The sequence below is a fragment of the Eptatretus burgeri genome, chromosome 16, assembly GCF_056783735.1.
Source record: "Eptatretus burgeri isolate ZD-2024b chromosome 16, Ebu_testis_v1, whole genome shotgun sequence".
NCBI classification, from domain to species: domain Eukaryota; kingdom Metazoa; phylum Chordata; class Myxini; order Myxiniformes; family Myxinidae; genus Eptatretus; species Eptatretus burgeri.
The window spans coordinates 35,680,825-35,698,840 of NC_140976.1; the positions used below are offsets into that span (position 1 = coordinate 35,680,825).

General features: G+C 44.5%; 1 protein-coding gene across 7 annotated transcripts in view; it reads left to right on the plus strand.

Annotated features, from left to right (window-relative positions):
* Positions 1-3,352: 3,352 nt before the first annotated feature.
* Positions 3,353-18,016, plus strand: part of LOC147010853 (mediator of RNA polymerase II transcription subunit 15-like) — a 78,526-nt gene continuing 63,862 nt past the window's right edge. For 5 of the 7 annotated variants that reach the window (XM_085859748.1, XM_085859749.1, XM_085859753.1 and 2 more), the window contains exon 1: positions 3,353-3,603. In XM_085859748.1, coding sequence (XP_085715874.1) covers positions 3,530-3,603 — 74 coding nt within the window. In that variant the 5' untranslated portion in view covers positions 3,353-3,529. The remainder of the gene's footprint in view (positions 3,604-18,016) is intronic. The other 2 variants (XM_085859755.1, XM_085859752.1) reach the window with 2 other exon arrangements.

Sequence of the window (18,016 nt, forward strand, 5' to 3'; positions counted from 1 at the left end):
CAGCTCTGTTCTCCGTGGGGACATCTCCAGAGTTAGGAAGGCAACACAAAGCAGAGGATTAAAATGAGTTCAAGAGAGAAGATAAAAAATATTTTCAGTGACGACAAAATACAAAGCAATGAATCCCCACACCACGGCAGCACAGCAGGGAGGTACGCACGCTCGCTCTAAGCTGTCTAACTTGGGTTTGAATCTCAACCGAGCTATAAATTGTCCACCCGGTGTTTCACAGGCAAGGTGATTCATCAATGTGCGTGCTGTCTCTTGGATGGATATTAAACTCCCTCCCTCTCCCTTTCTCTCCATCACTCCTCTCCCTCTCTCTCCCACCCCTCCCTCTCTCCTTCTTCCCCCCCCCACCCCTCTCTCTCTGACCCCTCTCATCCTCTCCCACCCTTCTTCATCTCTCTCCACCTCTCCCTCTCTCTCCCACCCCTCCCTTCTCTTCTTCTCCCCTCTCTCTCTGACCCCTCTTACCCTCTCCCACCCCTCCCTCTCTCTCCCACCCCTCCCTCTCTCCCACCCCTCCCTCTCTCTGACCCCTCTTACCCTATCCCACCCTCCCTCTCTCTCCCACCACCCCTCTCCCTTTCTCCCTCTCCCACCCTTCCCTCTCTCCCTCTCCCACCATTCCCTCTCTCCCTCTCCGACCCCTCCCTCTCTATCCCACCCTTCCCCCTCTCTTCTCCCCCGCTCTCTCTCTGACCCCTCTCACACTCTCCCACCCCTCTTCATCTCTCTCCCACCCCTCCCTCTCTATCCCACCCGTCCCCTCTCTTCTCCCCCGCTCTCTCTCTCTCTCTCTCTCTCTGACCCCTCTCACTCTCTCCCACCCCTCTTCATCTCTCTCCCACCCCTCTTCTCTATCCCACCCCTCCCTCTCTATCCCACCCTTCCCCTCTCCCTTTCTCCCGCTCTCTCTCTCTGACCCCTCTCACCCTCTCCCACCATTCCCTCTTCATCCCTCTCCCACCCCTCCCTCTCTATCCCACCCATCCCCTCTCTTCTCCCCCGCTCTCTCTCTCTCTCACACTCTCTCATCTCTCTCTGACCCCTCTCACTCTCTCCCACCCCTCTTCATCTCTCTCCCACCCCTCTCTCTCTCTCTCTCTGACCCCTCTCACTCTCTCCCACCCCTCTTCCTCTCTATCCCACCCCTCCCTCTCTATCCCACCCCTCCCTCTCTATCCCACCCTTCCCCTCTCTTCTCCCCCGCTCTCTCTCTGACCCCTCTCATCCTCTCCCACCCCTCTTCATCTATCTCCCACCCCTCCCTCTCTATGCCACCCGTCCCCTCTCTTCTCCCCCGCTCTCTCTCTCTCTCTCTCTCTCTCTCTCTGACCCCTCTCACTCTCTCCCACCCCTCTTCATCTCTCTCCAACTCCTCCCTCTCTATCCCACCACTCCCTCTCTATCCCACCCCTCCCTCTCTATCCCATCCTTCCCCTCTCTTCTCCCCCGCTCTCTCTCTGACCCCTCTCACCCTCTCCCACCCCTCTTCATCTATCTCCCACCCCTCCCTCTCTATCCCACCCGTCCCCTCTCTTCTCCCCCGCTCTCTCTCTCTCTCTCTGACCCCTCTTCATCTCTCTCCCACCCCTCCCTCTCTTCTCCCCCGCTCTCTCTCTCTCTGACCCCTCTCACCCTCTCCCACCCCTCTTCATCTATCTCCCACCCGTCCCCTCTCTTCTCCCCCGCTCTCTCTCTCTCTCTCTCTCTGACCCCTCTCACTCTCTCCCACCCCTCTTCATCTCTCTACCACCCCTCCCTCTCTATCCCACCCCTCCCTCTCTATCCCACCCTTCCCCTCTCTTCTCCCCCGCTCTCTCTCTGACCCCTCTCACCCTCTCCCACCCCTCTTCATCTATCTCCCACCCCTCCCTCTCTATCCCACCCGTCCCCTCTCTTCTCCCCCGCTCTCTCTCTCTGACCCCTCTTCATCTCTCTCCCACCCCTCCCTCTCTATCCCACCTCTTCCTCTCTATCCCACCCCTCCCTCTCTATCCCACCCTTCCCCTCTCTTCTCCCCCGCTCTCTCTGACCCCTCTCACCCTCTCCCACCCCTCTTTATCTCTCTCCCACCCCTTTTTTGTTTTTCTTTTCTGTTGAGAAATGTAATATCTAACCTCCCATTTTTGAGCTCCTTCAACCAGTGCAATAATTTGAGAGAGATTCAAGAATTTGAGAGGAATTTAGTGCAATCATTAATTCAACGGAGACAGGGATTTGAATTCAGGACCCTGATCTCCCAAGCCCGCCACCATAACCATTAAGGCAACACCAGGTATAGCACACGATGGCATTTCATAAATACCACAGCAATGCTTTTTTAAACCCGGGGAAAAATCAAGAAGGAAGGTGGAATTTTCGCAGGACATAATATGCACCTTGAAGAAAGTATTTGTGTTGATGCAAACGGGATGTTCTCTGTTGTGGGAGAAGCAATATGGCGGATGGAGCGCTTCCGGTGGCTTCAGGACCGCCCGATCAATGAACGTGAAGCTCCCTCCCCATTTTGTTTGGAGATTCGTGGTGGGTAACTCGCTAATCTTGGCGGGAAAGGAGTGGAACTTTAATCATCGCGCTAAATAGTTCGAACAAAGTGTTTGTAGTTTTTACAGCTCATTTTCGTGTCAACGCTATTGTTTGGTGTCACCGTCGCGTTAAAGTATATCGATTTCGTGTGTTTTATTTTCCTGATTACTTTGTGATCCCACGTTGTCATTGGCTTAGAGTAGGCGAACTATCGCCGGCATCCTGAACAAATTCCAAATTCCTGCCGACTTCCTGAGTGGATTGGCGACCTCACCAGGATTGTAGCCCGGTAACTGCTCCGGCAGCTCCAACGGTCTGCACCAGACATAGTACATCATGATGATGATGATGATGATGATGATCATTGATTGCTTTGTTTCCCTCAACACTCATTGAATCGGCCTCGACGGATCCGCGGATAGGCTGAATTTAATCGGAAGCGACTTACTTCACCTTAATCTTTAGCTTTCTGCTTTTTAAATGTTTATTTGTGTTTAAAGTGGAAGGGAATTAGCAAAAAAATATGAATTAAGTTACTATTCGATTCTCTACGAAAAAGCAAAGGATTGAAGCAAGCAAAATTTTTTTTTAAAAAACCCACCGAAGTCTCGCGAGATCTTTTGAGTTTTCACATAAGTACTAACCAAAGTCTCGCGAGATCTTTTGAGGTTTCACATAAGTATCAACCAAAGTCTCGCGAGATCTTTTGAGGTTTCACAAAAGTACTAACCAAAGTCTCGCGAGATCTTTTGAGGTTTCACATAAGTACTAACCAAAGTCTCGCGAGATCTTTTGAGGTTTCACATAAGTACTAACCAAAGTCTCGCGAGATCTTTTGAGGTTTCACATAAGTACTAACCAAAGTCTCGCGATAATTAGAGCGTGTGATTGCGAGAAGTAGCCGGATGTTTAACGAGTTTCCCTGGGATATATGTTTTCGATTGATTTCTTCGCTTTTTAATACAGTTTTACAGAAGTTCCTCGTGGGGTAGATATGGAGCCAAACATGGGAATGGGAGAGAACGATTGGAGGGTCATGGCGTTTCGACAGAAAGTAATGGCTCAAATGTGAGTATTTTTTCGATCCCGCTTAAATCGATGTGTATGCGTTCCAGGTCGTTGTCCTTGATTATGTCCGTGTTATCCAAGTTGACGTCTTTGTTTAGCCTCATGTTAATGTGCATGTCCTGGTACATGGTTGTGGGAACAACACGAGTGGTTGGTGTTTCCTGGCAAGTTGAGTTACAAACGAGAAGGGCACTCGGTGGAGCGCGTACCTCCGCCCCGTAATTCCTGATCCACGAGAACATATCTGGCTCAAGAACTTTTAAAACTTGCCGAGAGGCGACGATGGTTCGCGGACATTATTGAACAATGCCACGATAGGTACAATTGATTTAGTGGAAGCTCTTGAGGAAGCCCTACCGTAAAAAAACCTATCTCTTCCGTCAAAATTGATCAAATCGGATTTTTTTTATAAGTTGTACTTATGGACATGACGCACAGCTTCTAGGAAATGAAATTGCGAGAAAAAAAAATCGAGAAAAAACGTTCAAGTGGGCGTGGCTCCGCCCACAAGGGGCGTGGGACGCCCCTCATACAAGAAGACACAACTAGACCATGATATCGAGCTTGTGTCCAAGTTTCATCAAGATCGCATCAAACGTCACGGAACTATGCTCTGGAGAGAGTCACAAACAGACAGACAAGCCGGGAGGTGGCGATGGGTTGCCGAACAGGACCGTTAGTATTGTGACACTTTGACCGCTGACCTAGTGGAGATAGGTAATTATGCAAACGGGCAAACTTGTACTACTCATCGGGGAGTATTCACGTGCAAAAATTTATTTGGATCGGTTGAGCCATTTTGCCGGTAGGGGGACTTGAATAGACATTTTGACCGAAAAATGCACTTATTGACCTTTGACCCCTGAACTAATCGAGATAGGTCATTATGCAAACGAGCAAAGTTGTAGTACTCGTTACGGTCTATAACTATGTAAAGTTTCATTCGATTCGGTTCAATGGTCTTTGTGCGAGTGTACTTTGAAGTTTCAGCAGGAATGCTCAATGGCCCTCGGACACCCAAGTTGAGAGAGTTGCCATTTGGAAACTATAAGATATAGAGCAAAATGGATGTCATATAGCGGATAGAGAATCACCTTAAGATTATGCATATCAAATCTCATCGAGTTCCATCGACTGATAACTACTCGGTGTCCATTTGAATGAAAAGTACCGAAAATGCGGTTTGAAATCGGAAATCCCGAAAGTTCGAGGGGGTGCTGTGGGTGAACAAAGATCTAAATCGAAAATCCGGCTCGAACGTTTGTGCACAATGTATTCCAGACGATTAGTGTGAATTTTCATGACCATCCGACCATAACCCTAGGAGGAGTAGCATTTAGCACGAAGGCACCTCCAGCTCTCGCATATTATCGATTTTAGCACTAATTGACCTTTGACCCCTGACCTAAGTGAAATCGGTCAATATGTCCTGAGGCAAAGTTGTAGTACTCATTGAGTACCATGAACCTGCAAAGTTTCATTCGTATCGATGCACTCACCTGGTCGCTCGGGGGCCTTCAATTTTCACCAATTTTCGTGCATACCCTAATTGCAGGGGGCGCTGCGGGCAAAGTATTCCATATATCACAAAAACCGGAATATATTTGGTAGAGCATCACCTGTAGATGATGCATGCCAAATTTCATAACCCTACGTGGGATAATGGCTTTCGGAATTGATTTTGCGTGAACGGTACCGATTTTGAAGGTTTTTCGGTTATTGCTCGGGAACCAAAGCGTCCCTAGCAACTATCACAATTTCCAAAGCACTAGGTCATAAGATGTACCTTCCACCCGAGTTTGGTCAAAATCCGCCCACATTTACTACCAATTATGCTGATGACAAACGAACAAACATCCAAACAAACAGACAGAATTACTGACAATAAGGGTCACCTATTTTGGCGACCCAACAGACAACGAAAATAGTGGTTACTGCTGGCACCCGCGAACCAATACCGTGCTGTATATCCTATTTGAGCCCTATCTCTCAATGGTGAAGAATCGCATAAAAAAATTTGACTAGTCGGATCTTCACCATAATCGAATCAATTCGTCGTGGTCACACACACCCAATGTATCCACCAAGTTTTGTCCGAAACCATCCACAACTTTTTGAGATATATTGCGCACAAACAGCCAGACGGGTGAAAACCTTCAATGGCGGAGGTGATGGTGTGTGTTTTTGGTAAAGCTGCAAACACAGTGACTTTTCCCAACCGCTCGATCACCTCCTGTGTAGTTTGATGGGATGTAAATTTATTACGTACTCACGAACGGAAAGGAGTTTAGGGAGGAAGGGAAAATTTAAATCGTTTTGGAGGTGGACAGGAGTGAAGGGAAGGGCCGTAAGGAGCATAGTTGGAGGTGGGTGCTGGTGGATTTTTCTCTTATCCTGTCATGTTTTGATATACTGCACAGTATAATAAATAGATGGCCCACTGATTGGTTATACCTGCAGCTTCCAAGCCCGTGACCTTTTGGTGTTTTTTTCTTTCTGGGAGGACCTGGATCGGGTGTACTTACTTCCATGCGTCCATTAATTAGCTCCGTCACCGAAGCTGGAAGGCGGTTATGTTTTCACATCCCCCCCCCCGCCCCTCCCATGCCATCTGTTTGTTACTTACAAAATCGAAGAATTTTTTTTTTCCTGTATATTGTTTAGTCGATTTTGTTTTTCTGTCTGTCTGTTTATTGCCTATAGGTCACGATTTTAAATCGATCTTCATGAAACTTCACCACATGGTAGAGTTTGTCATAAGCGAGAAGCCAATTGGTTTTGAGGTCAAAAGGTCAACATAGGCCAAAGGTCAATAACTATGGTGGTATTTCTAAAATCCTCAATTTTCATCCGATTCACTTGAAATTTGAAAGGAGTTGCATATTTGGTCGTTGAATTCAACCACAAATAATTTTTGAGGTCAAATTTGTTTTATGGATTTTGCAAGTATCGTGCTCTGCACTACATATTTGTGTTGTTTATTTATTATTATTATTTTATTATTAAGCCATGCCCCTTTGGGCTATGTGCTTATTGTAATCGTCTCTGTGAGATGGGCCTCCTATTGTAACCAAAGGATCTGTAAATATGGTGCGCACGTGGAAATAAAACATTGGTACCAGTAGCTGTTGGTGTACATGTGTGCAGCACGGGCCTCATTAAACCCCTAGCCATTCCTTTCCATACGTCGACCATTTTTAAATGTCCTAACGGTCGAGGAGCAAACCCTCTGACGTCGTCGCCATGTTTGTGATTGACAGCTCCCGGCATGCATTGCGAGGATGAAGGAATTCACTTTTTGAAAAAAGACACACACCCTGAATATACACGCTGTTTTCTGCATATATATATATATATATATATATATATATATATATATATATATATATATATGTATATATCAACACTTTGTAATAATATTGGGTGCATTGCTGTTGAGCATAGTCTATTTTCCGGCTCCACATGGCTTTGTTTACATGCAGGTGCGGCGTGGCTTTGTGAGCGTTTGCTCCCTCTAGACCCGCCCCTCTAGTTATTATTATTATTGCGTATGGCAGCTTGGCTGCTGGGTAGCTATAATTTTGTTGGAGTGCAACTATGCCACTGATGCAGTGCCCCTCTACCAGTACAATGGTACTCATTTCACTGACCTGGGAAGGGCTGAGTCAACCCACCTGGTGTTGATTTAATAAAGGACAGAGGCTTGACCTTGAAACCCTCAGATCTTAAGCCAGCCACCCTTAATGTTAAGCCAACTTCAAGTTCCAACCATGAATATTCAGGTGAAATTAATAATAAAATTCTTCCCCAAATATCACTTTCATTTGCATAGTTTTTTTCTTACAATTTGGACAGGAACATCCCCAAAATGCATATTTGGCATCAATTTTTCAGCAGTGATTCTGGATTTAGCTAGTTCAACAAGAAAGGGGTTGATGGTGGAACATTGGTGCCCTGCAGAAACCTTTGGGGGGAGAGGGGGGGGACAAAGCATGTGGAAGAGCAGAGGGTGAAAGACCAGAAAGGTGGTGGTAGAAGACAGAGACCACTGACCTGTCTGCGATGGCATAGTGATTGACCCATAGACTCAGCTTCATCATGGGAGATTCCAATTATCTTGAAGGCTTTGGTTTTCACGGCGTTAAGCTGAGCAAGATGTGACGCAGGGGAGTCAGCCAAGCGGGGAGAGCAAGTACTCCATCAAGCTGTGGATGAAGGCCTTGTAGGTGCATTGGAGTTCAGGTGTGCCAAGGAAGGATTTTGTATGATGGAGGATGCCCAGTGGCAGCTGTCTTTAGACTTTGAAATGTGGTTTGCCCAAGAAAGATCATGGCTGGTGGCGAGACCCAGGAGTTTGAATGACTGAACTTTCTCAAGAGTATTGTTGAGAAAGTGGGTGGGGGAGGTTCGGCGAGAAACATATTCCAAGTATTTTACCATCTTGTGATTTTTGTCGAGGTCTGCATAGAGCGAAGAGGCTGCAGCCTTCTCGTCTGAAAGATGAAGGATGTCACAGCAGAGGGTGGAGTCATCATCAAATCGAGGATTTTCCATCAGCAAATAGACAGATTCAGAGAGAGAATTTATGAAGATCAAGAATAGGACTGGGCCCAGAACACTGTCTTAGGACACTCCAGCCTTGACAGGGAGAAGAGATGCTGTTAAAGGATGCTGTTGAAAGCCACACATTGGCTACGAGAGTAGAGGAAGTCAGTAAGACGTGTGGAGTTGGCTTTGGATGCCATGGGCAGAGAGTTTGGAGAGCAAGGCAGGATGCCAGACACTATCAAAAGCACAAGATATGTAAAGAGAGACAGATCTGATATCATGTCTGACATTAAGGGCCTCCATACATTGCTGGGTGAGTAGAAGAAGCATGTCCAAGGTGGAGTAACCTGGTCTGAAACCAAAATAGTGATCCAAGATGAGGTTGTTGAAGAAAAGGAAAGTTTTCATATCGACTGCCATCACCGATTCCATGGCCATGCTGACGATTGGAAAGTAAGCTCATTGGTCTGTCGTTGAAGAGATCAGTTTTTGTACATTTTTCGGTAATGCCGTAATGTTGGCGGATTTCCAAGCAAATGGAAGATGACCGAGCACAAATTACAGGATGAAAAGGGCAGAAAGAGGATGTGAAACAGCAGCATAGCAGGATTTTAGGACATACGAGTTGTAATGAATACAGGGGAAAAGGGTGGATGAAACTGGCAGTTTAGAACAAACCAAGCGAATGAAAAGACACAAAGATGGAATTGGGGACACACAAACTTGTATACAATGATGAGAAATAAAGAGCGAAACTTAACCCACTCTTGGCACCACAGAACACACTTTTACAAACAAGTTAAGAATGCACACGTGGACTTCCTTTTGTCTATGATGTGCATGGTGGAAGGCGATGATGCATGGTGTAGATGCAGGACTCAATGCAGCCTGTTTTGGAAGCCAGGAGCGAAAAAAAAAAACAAGAGCCAGTGATGAAGCGAGTCCAAAGACGAAGGAAGCCAAAAATGAGACCAGCTAGCCACGAGGAGTGCTTGCCACGATCAGCCCCTCAACCAGCCCTCATGGCTCTCTCTGTCCTTTCCACACAAGTACTCCTGGTCTGCCCTTCTTCTTTTGACACACTTTTCATGGTAGGAAGTCTTCACCTGGCCCAGCTCACAAGCAAGAGGTGTTTACACATACAATATTACAATGATTATCCTGTTGGATTCGCTATATATGCTAGATATCCCTTAATGTCGGGTTTTCCGTCTGTCTGTCTGTGTGTATGTGTGCCTGCAACGCGAGGCTCCACAGCACGAACCAGCGAACCGATTTCGATGAAACTTTGCCAACATGTGGAATATATACTGGGAATGTGCGCGTTTGAATTTCGTTGCCAAGCAACCACCCGTTGCTGTGCAACGGCCGAAAAACCGCGTGCAGTATTTTCAATACTTGTCATTCAGTTTTGAATGTAGAGAAACGAGACTTCGGAATTAAACACTTCGAGATATTTAGAAAATTTTACGAGAGCCGATTTTTGATTGAGGTTTTATTTTTCAAATGGTAGTCCTTCAAAAATCAGGTGTCTATTCACCGTCATTTTTTATGAGGGGCTTAGGAAAGTGTCCGGAGCTTAGGGAAAGTGGATGTGGTTGATGGAAAGTGGGAGTGGCGTAGGAAAGTGGGAGTGGCGTAGGAAAGTGGGCGTGGCTTATGAAAAATATTGTGTGGCTCAGGAGGTGTGGTCAAACAAGAGCATTGAGAGAAGTTTATCGGGTTTTCCGTGTGTGTGTGTGTGTGTGTGTGTGTGTGTGTGTGTGTGTGTGTGTGTGTGTGTGTGTGTGTGTGTGTGTGTGTGTGTGTGTGTGTGTGTGCAATGCGAGGCTCTACAGCACAAACCAGCAAACCGATTATTTTTCAAATGGTAGTCCTTCAAAAATAGGGTGTCTATTTAACATCATTTTTTATGAGTGCCAGTTGGCAAAATACGCAATAGGAAAAATCTTGCCTGGCAGAGGAACCAATACGTATGTGAACCAATACGTCTTGTAATTGTATGTGAATTGTATGTGAACAATAATTGTATGTGAACCAATACGTCTTGGCAATGAATCTTCGTCGGTGGATCGGTCAGAATGAAAAGCATAGTATCCAGCGCTTCGATCCTTGCGAATCCCTCGTCGCCTACTGGCTTCTCTTTTTATTACTGCCTCCTCAGCATCACTTGTAACAAACGACTTACTCTGATAGGTCCCTGCTCAAGTCACACGGACTATATTACACTTACACAGTCTAGCTATGGACCCCCCCCACTAATTTCCACATAACAATATGTAGGTGTCCTGTTCATTAGCTCCTGTTGGACTGTCTGAAACGGAGGATTTTGGATTTAGTCTTGATTTTTTTTTTGTGCGTTCGCAGCCATATCTCGGAGATGTATTTTATTTGTACTTGGCACAAAAATGACACATGACAGTTTCCGTATGCACATCATTTTGTTTCACGTTGCGATGGCCGACTGGTGGTCATTTTTTAGTTGTGAAAACCCTAATGTTGATGTCCTCAACCATTTCTGAGACATGCATTTACCGATGTTGTTCAAACTTGGCACACAGATGAAGAATGATGGCTTACATATATGCATGTCCTTTATTTTCGAGATCAAATCCGAGATGGCCGACTGGCAGTCATTTTGTTCCTTAAATGTGTCCCCAACCATTTTTCACTCGCATGGTCTGATTTTGTTCAAACTTGGCACAAGCACAGTGCATGATGGCACACACGTGCACCTCACTTTATTTTGCAATCTGATCAAAGATGGTTTACTGGCGGCCATTTTAGTTGTACATAAATATGGGATCCCCCTTTAACTCTGTATGGCAAAATTACTAAAACAACAGAGACTGACATTTTCTATATTTTAAACTTGTTTTTTTGAAAAGCACATAAGATGAAGAAAAAATAGTATATTGCATCGACTCCACTTCTCCACAATTTCGTACCTGAGTACTATACACCTTTAGCACCTGCCCATCCTTGATGTGAAGGCTGTAGCAAAGCTTTCTTCAGGGGCATGTAGATCTCACTGATAAATCGCTGAGACCAACCCTGACATGGAGGAAAAATTGCAACCACAAAGGCTGTGTTCTATTTTTAGAAGTAACCAAATAGTCACTGGGGGCAAGTTATAGTGAGTGTGCAAGATATGGGATCAGTTTAAGACATTACTCTGAAGAATTCTCGTCCTTGAGCAGCCTGATGTAGTGGGACATTGTCATTTTGGAAGCTGACCAAAACTGTTTTTCCAACACCTCATGGTAACTGTTACTCGTAACATGGTTGTCCCTTTTAAAGGGCTTTCAAAAATCCCTGGTTTTTAAAATATATTTCAAACCAGGCGGTGTCAATTCACGAGTGACTGTTAGGCAGTATATTGTCTTGAGTGCGATGTTAATGCTTGTATACCTATGATTCTATGTGAAATGAATTGTTTATTATGGAGGGATGGCACGGGAAAATTATTTTGAACCTTGTAATGCTTGTTAAGGCTACACAATGATTGTAAATATAGAGTAGAGTGAAGATGACAAGTGTTCATGTTTAAGTTCAATATCACAGCCTGTGGAAGATTGTGAGTGTTTGGGGAATTTGGGATTTATTCCGGATATGGAGCATTCTCACGGCAATGAGCTGCTTCTGATTCCTTCTCGATATATACCATCTGGAATTATATCATGTTAATTTCCAAAGAGTGTTCTTCGCTGTGTGTATGCACATGTAAAATCAGAGAGGAGAGGAGAGGCGAGAGAAGAACGAATCACAATTTGCTTTGTGCAGTCCCTTATTTTTGTTGAGTATTGCTTGTGTATTGTCCTTTGAATATTCTCAAGTTTGGACGGTTGGACATCCATCACTCAAAGAACCTTGTGATACCATCTGTGTTGAAAAGTTTCAGTGAAGAACATGCATCACCTTTGTATTACATTTAGCCTTTCACTTATATTATCAAAATAAAGACCAATCAAAGCCGAACACCTATGTTTGATATGAGATTAACACTTAAGTCTTTTACGTTGGCTTTTTGTGTTCTCATCTGAACCAAAAATAATACCTCCTTAATGACTGAATTTGATTTTTGTTTTTTAATTATTATTATTATTTTTGAATTGAGACAAAACGGCAGTTAAGTTTAAATATCATTGTTTGACTTGGTGTTGTGAAAAGGAGGCAAAGTTAAACATATTGACAGCAATGTACGATTTAAATAAATATGCCTTGGAGACTATTATAAAAGCTAAATCTTACGATTGATGCAATCAGGAAGTTTAACTATTCTGTTAACGTGTTTGTATCTGTGATGATTGATTTTAAATTTCATGCTTCCAACGTCCCACCTTTTTATTTTTGTGTGTGTATGTATGTATGTATATCTTCTTCTTCTTCTTCTTCTTCTTCTTCTTCTTTCGGCTGCTCCCGTTAGGGGTCGCCACAGCGGATCATCCGTATGATCTGCATAGTGATTTGGCACAAGTTTTACGCCGGATGCCCTTCCTGACGCAACCCTGGTCGCCTCTTACGACACAGGGATATATATATATATATATTTATATATATATATATATATATATATATATATATATATATATATATATATATATATATATATATATATATATGTATGTGTGTGTATATATATGTATATATATGTATGTGTGTGTATATATATGTATGTGTGTGTATATATATGTATATATATATGTATGTGTGTGTATATATATGTATATATATATGTATGTGTGTGTATATATATGTATGTGTGTGTATATATATGTATATATATACATATGTATATATATACATATATATATATATACATATATATATATATATATATATATATATATATATATATTGTTGCGGATTCGCGCCCGCCGGCGTGCTGACGGCCACGTAACTCGAATCGCGGCACGTCGCCCACCGGACGGACAATCCAGTCGTGACCCTCTCGGACTAACGCCGGGAACCAGTCACGGGTGGACCTTTCAGTCTCACCGCGATCGAGCCAATCAGCCCCCGCGTGGGATAGGGTTGCTCGCCAAATTCGACCTACCTAAGTACCCACGCGGAGGGTAGACCGGGCGATCGCACCTCGCCGCAGGTCGACTTCGGACACGGGCCACTTAAGCGACCCGTTCCGTACTATCGGGATAACCGAGCGGTGTTATCGTCGACCTCGACGGTTCGATTAATTATCGGGCGTATTCAGCCCACTACCAACCCTTTACGTGAAGCAAGATGAGGATTCAAAGAAAGAAATGACGAAGCGAAGCGGGAAACAGTTCAACACAAAGCACATTTATTCGCGGCACACGGGAAGCACACATATTCAATTCCACCAAAAGCACACAGAAAAGAAAAACACAATTCAATTTACACAAAAAGCAAATGCGACAATGCAGATCTAATACCGATTACACGAGCACACGGCAACACTTATACAATTTTACTTCACAGACGGTGCCGACAACACATACCCAAAACCAAGGAAAAGAACACCCTCAAAGATGAGGCGGGCCTGAGGCCGAGACCGGATCGGGCCTACCCGTCTGGTGATGAGACGCGGAGCGGCGATGGTGCCTCAACTCCGCGGGCCTCGCGGGCAGTGTCTGGTAGGGGGTGGGAAAGGGGCCCCCTTGGTCGCACTATCTCAGCGCGGGGGGAAACAGGAGGGGGTTGCTGATGCTCGGGGTATAGAGGATTTTTATTGCCCCGCGACGAGCGTCTCCACCTCGGCCAGGTCGCGCTGTCGGCCTCCCTGGGGTGCAGCTCCCTGCACGACGCGATTACCCCCTCGTCTGCCCTCGCCGCCTCTCCACAGCTCCGTCCCCTCCGTTCCGACTCCAACGCACACGACGACCAGCTCCTTCTTGCCAACTCCACCGCCTGCGAAGTCTTGACTCTCTGTTCCCGACTCTCCTACTCACTGGACTGACGAACACGGTCGCTTTTTATCAGCCCCGTAGCTTCGCCCTCTCATCTTTGACCCCCTCCCTTCGACCTTTCACCTCGCTCCCCATTGGCCCGAGAAAAAGTGGGCGTGAATGCTTTTTGATCCATAAATTTGCATATATCGATTGCCCTCCAACGCCCTGGGGGCGGGGCCAATTCGCCCCTCGCTCACCGATTGGACGGCAAAAAGTGGGCGTGTGTCGTTTTTGATCCGTTTTTGAAGCACAAAATCCGTGATTTTGTACACGTTGTTCGGCGCGCGCCCTGCACGAGTCCAACACCGGTACCCACAGGCGGCGCAAGAACGGGGGCGATGCGACGGTTGCGAGGTGTGACGTGAAGGTCGTGGCGGTTGTGGTGAAGCGGTGGTTGGTGGTGGTAATCATGGCGGTTGGTCCAAAATAAAGATAGTAAAAGAAAAACGGCTATCCTGAAGAGTCGCAGCACGCATAAATGACATGTATTCCCACTAGACAACGGGTTTGGGCCTAACTACACATGTACTTACCGAGATATCTCACCTAAGGGACCTGAATGGTGGTTTGCGAATTTGGTAACCACAACAATATATATATATATATATATATATATATATATATATATATATATATATATATATATATATATATATATATATATATATATATATATATATATATATATATATATATATATATATATATACACACATATATATATATATATATATATATATATATATATATATATATATATATATATATATATATATATATATATATATACAGTAATCCCCCGCGAAATCACCTATCGCTACCCCGGTTCATCGCGGGTTTTCCCTTGGAACGTAACTAATTTTTTTCTGTGGATTCCCCCGGTACATCGCGGTAATATTATATAAAATATAAATTATTTAAGCAATAAATTATAACGCGTGGTGCTCGACCAATCACACAACACACGAGACAAAGTTTCGCTTGTGAACTTCGAATATTTTCTACGTTTTTTTTCTCCAAGCCCTACGATGCCGCCCAAACGCCCTGCACCTTCTAAGGCTTCTGGCAAGGAACCGAAGCGCCAGAGGAAGGTCCTGACGCTCCAGGAGAAGGTTATGGGGCTTGATATGCTTCGGGAAGGAAAAAGGTTTGCCGCAGTTGGACGCCATTATGGTTTGAATGAATCGACCATACGCGACATCAAGAAGGACGAAGCCAACATCAGGAGCCTATCAAACCCAATCGTGTTTATACATCGCCCAGCGTTTAATATTCACAATATAGAAATCAAACCCAATCGTGTTTATACACCGCCCAGCGTTTAATATTCACTCGATATAAATCAAACCCAATCGTGTTTATACACCGCCCAGCGTTTAATATTCACTCGATATAAATCGAACCCAATCGTGTTAATACACCGCACAGCGTTTAACATTCACAATATAGAAATCAAACCCAATCGTGTTTATAAAAAAATAGGCATTTTTTGGGGAGGCATCCATTCATCTCGGATTTTCACTTACCGCGAGAAGGTTTGGAACGTAACCCCCACGATAAACGGGGGATGACTATATATATATATATATATATATATATATATATATATATATATATATATATATATATATATATATATATATATACAGCTCTGAAGAGACCACTGAAAAATTTTCAGTTTTACTATTTATAGGTATGTGTTTGAGTAAAATGAACATTTTTGTTTTATTCTATAAACTACTGAAAACATTTCTCCCAAATTCCGAATAAAAATACTGTCATTTAGACCATTTATTTGCAGAAAATGACAACTGGTCAAAATAACAACAACCATTCAGTGTTTTCAGACCTCAAATAATACAAACAAAACAAGTTCATATTCATTTTTAAACAACACAATACTAATGTTTTAACTTAGGAAGAGTTCATAAATCAATATTTTGTGGAATAACCCTGATTTTCAATCACAGCTTTCATGCGTCTTGGCATGCTCTCCACCAGTCTTTCACATTGCTGTTGGGTGACTTTATGCCACTCCTGGCGCAAAAATTCAAGCAGCTCGTCTTTATTTGATGGCTTGTGACCATCCATCTTCTTGATCACATTCCAGAGGTTTTCAATGGGGTTCAGGTCTGGAGATTGGGCTGGCCTGACAAGGTCTTCATCTGATGGTCCTCCATCCACACCTTGATTGACCTGGCTGTGTGGCATGGAGCATTGTCCTGCTGGAAAAACCAATCCACAGAGTTGGGGAACATTGTCAGAGCAGAAGGAAGCAAGTGTTCTTCCAGGACAACCTTGTACGTGGCTTGATTCATGAGTCCTTCACAAAGACAAATGTGCCCCATTCCAGCCTTGCTGAAGCACCCCCAGATCATCACCGATCCTCCACCAAATTTCACAGTGGGTGCGAGACACTATGGCTTGTAGGCCTCTCCAGGTCTCCGTCTCACCATTAGATGACCAGTTATTGGGCAAAGCTGAAAATTGGACTCATCAGTGAAGATGATCTCACTTCAGTCCTCTACGGTCCAATTCTTATGGTCTTTTGTAAACCTCAGCCTGGCTCTTCTTTTCTTCTCATTGATGAAGGGCTTTTTTCTTGCTTTGCACAACTTCAGCCCTGCCCCGAGGAGCCTGTTTCGAACCGTCCTCGCCGTGCACTTCACCCCAGCTGCCATTTGCCATTCTTTTTTAGGTCACTTGATGTCATCCTACGGTTGTTGAGTGACATTCGAATGAGCTGGCAGTCATCCCGGTCAGTGGAAAGTCGTTTTCGCCCTCTGCCAGTCTGTAGCTTTGTTGTCCCCAATGTCTGCTGCTTGACCTTGTTCTTATGAACCGCCGTCTTTGAAATTTTATGGATGGAAGCGACGTGACGCTCACTGTATCCCTTTGCCAGTAAAGCCAGAATTGAACCCTTCTTTTCCTCACTCAAAACTTTTCTTTTCAACTCTTTTGGCATAGTCAATAGTTATTTTTTTGATTCCAATGACTTTTGAGGTACTACTAGCACTGTTTTTGCCATCCAGCTGGTCCTCTTGCAAGAGGATAGTGATGGCTACAGCAGTGGTTTTTATACTTTTCCTTGTTAAATAAGATACGGTTCAGGTGATCCCCTAATCAGTACCTAACTAAGTAGAATGAGGTGTGCCTGTGTTGGAATTCAATGGACACTGGAATGGAATGGCTGCAATACATGTAGAGATGCTGATTTAAATTTTTTTTGGAGTAGTGTCATTTTTTTCCAGAGCTGTATATATTGTTGTGGATTCTCACCACTCTGGCGTGCGGACGACCGCTTTTAGTTAATTTGCGGCCACACGCGCCCACCGACCGTGGCAATCCAGTCGCAGCTTTTCAGATCAACGCCGAAACCCAGCTGCGGGTGTTGTTAAGCACACTATAAATCAGCCACCTCTTCTGTCCACGCGCGACAGGGTTGATCGCTGAATTGTCGATTTACCTAATTATTCACGCAGACAGAAATGCCGGGGATTTACACCTCAATGGGACCCGTATGGACACGAGCCGCTTTAAGCAGCTCGCTCTGTTTGCGATTGTCGAGCGGTTTATTATCGCCAAGCCCCGTCGGACCCGATTATCTTATCGGCTATTAAAAACCAGCTATTATTCCGAACGCAATTATGGCAGTTCAATGGAGGAAGGGATGCAACGAGCAGGTGAATATTCAAACAATGACATTTATTTATAATGCAGGCACGTATACAATGAATAGGGGTAGGGGTAAGGGACAAGACACGAGCAAAAAGACCTACAGCCGTTGTCTATTTATTACATACATGCACTTAGCAATTGTACTTATCGGACAAGGCACCACAGACTTCCATGCAAAAACCCCAGAAAAGAACGGAGAACAGGGCCCATAGGCCTTTAATGTTCCGCGGAGCTGTGAACACCGAAGGAGCTCCACG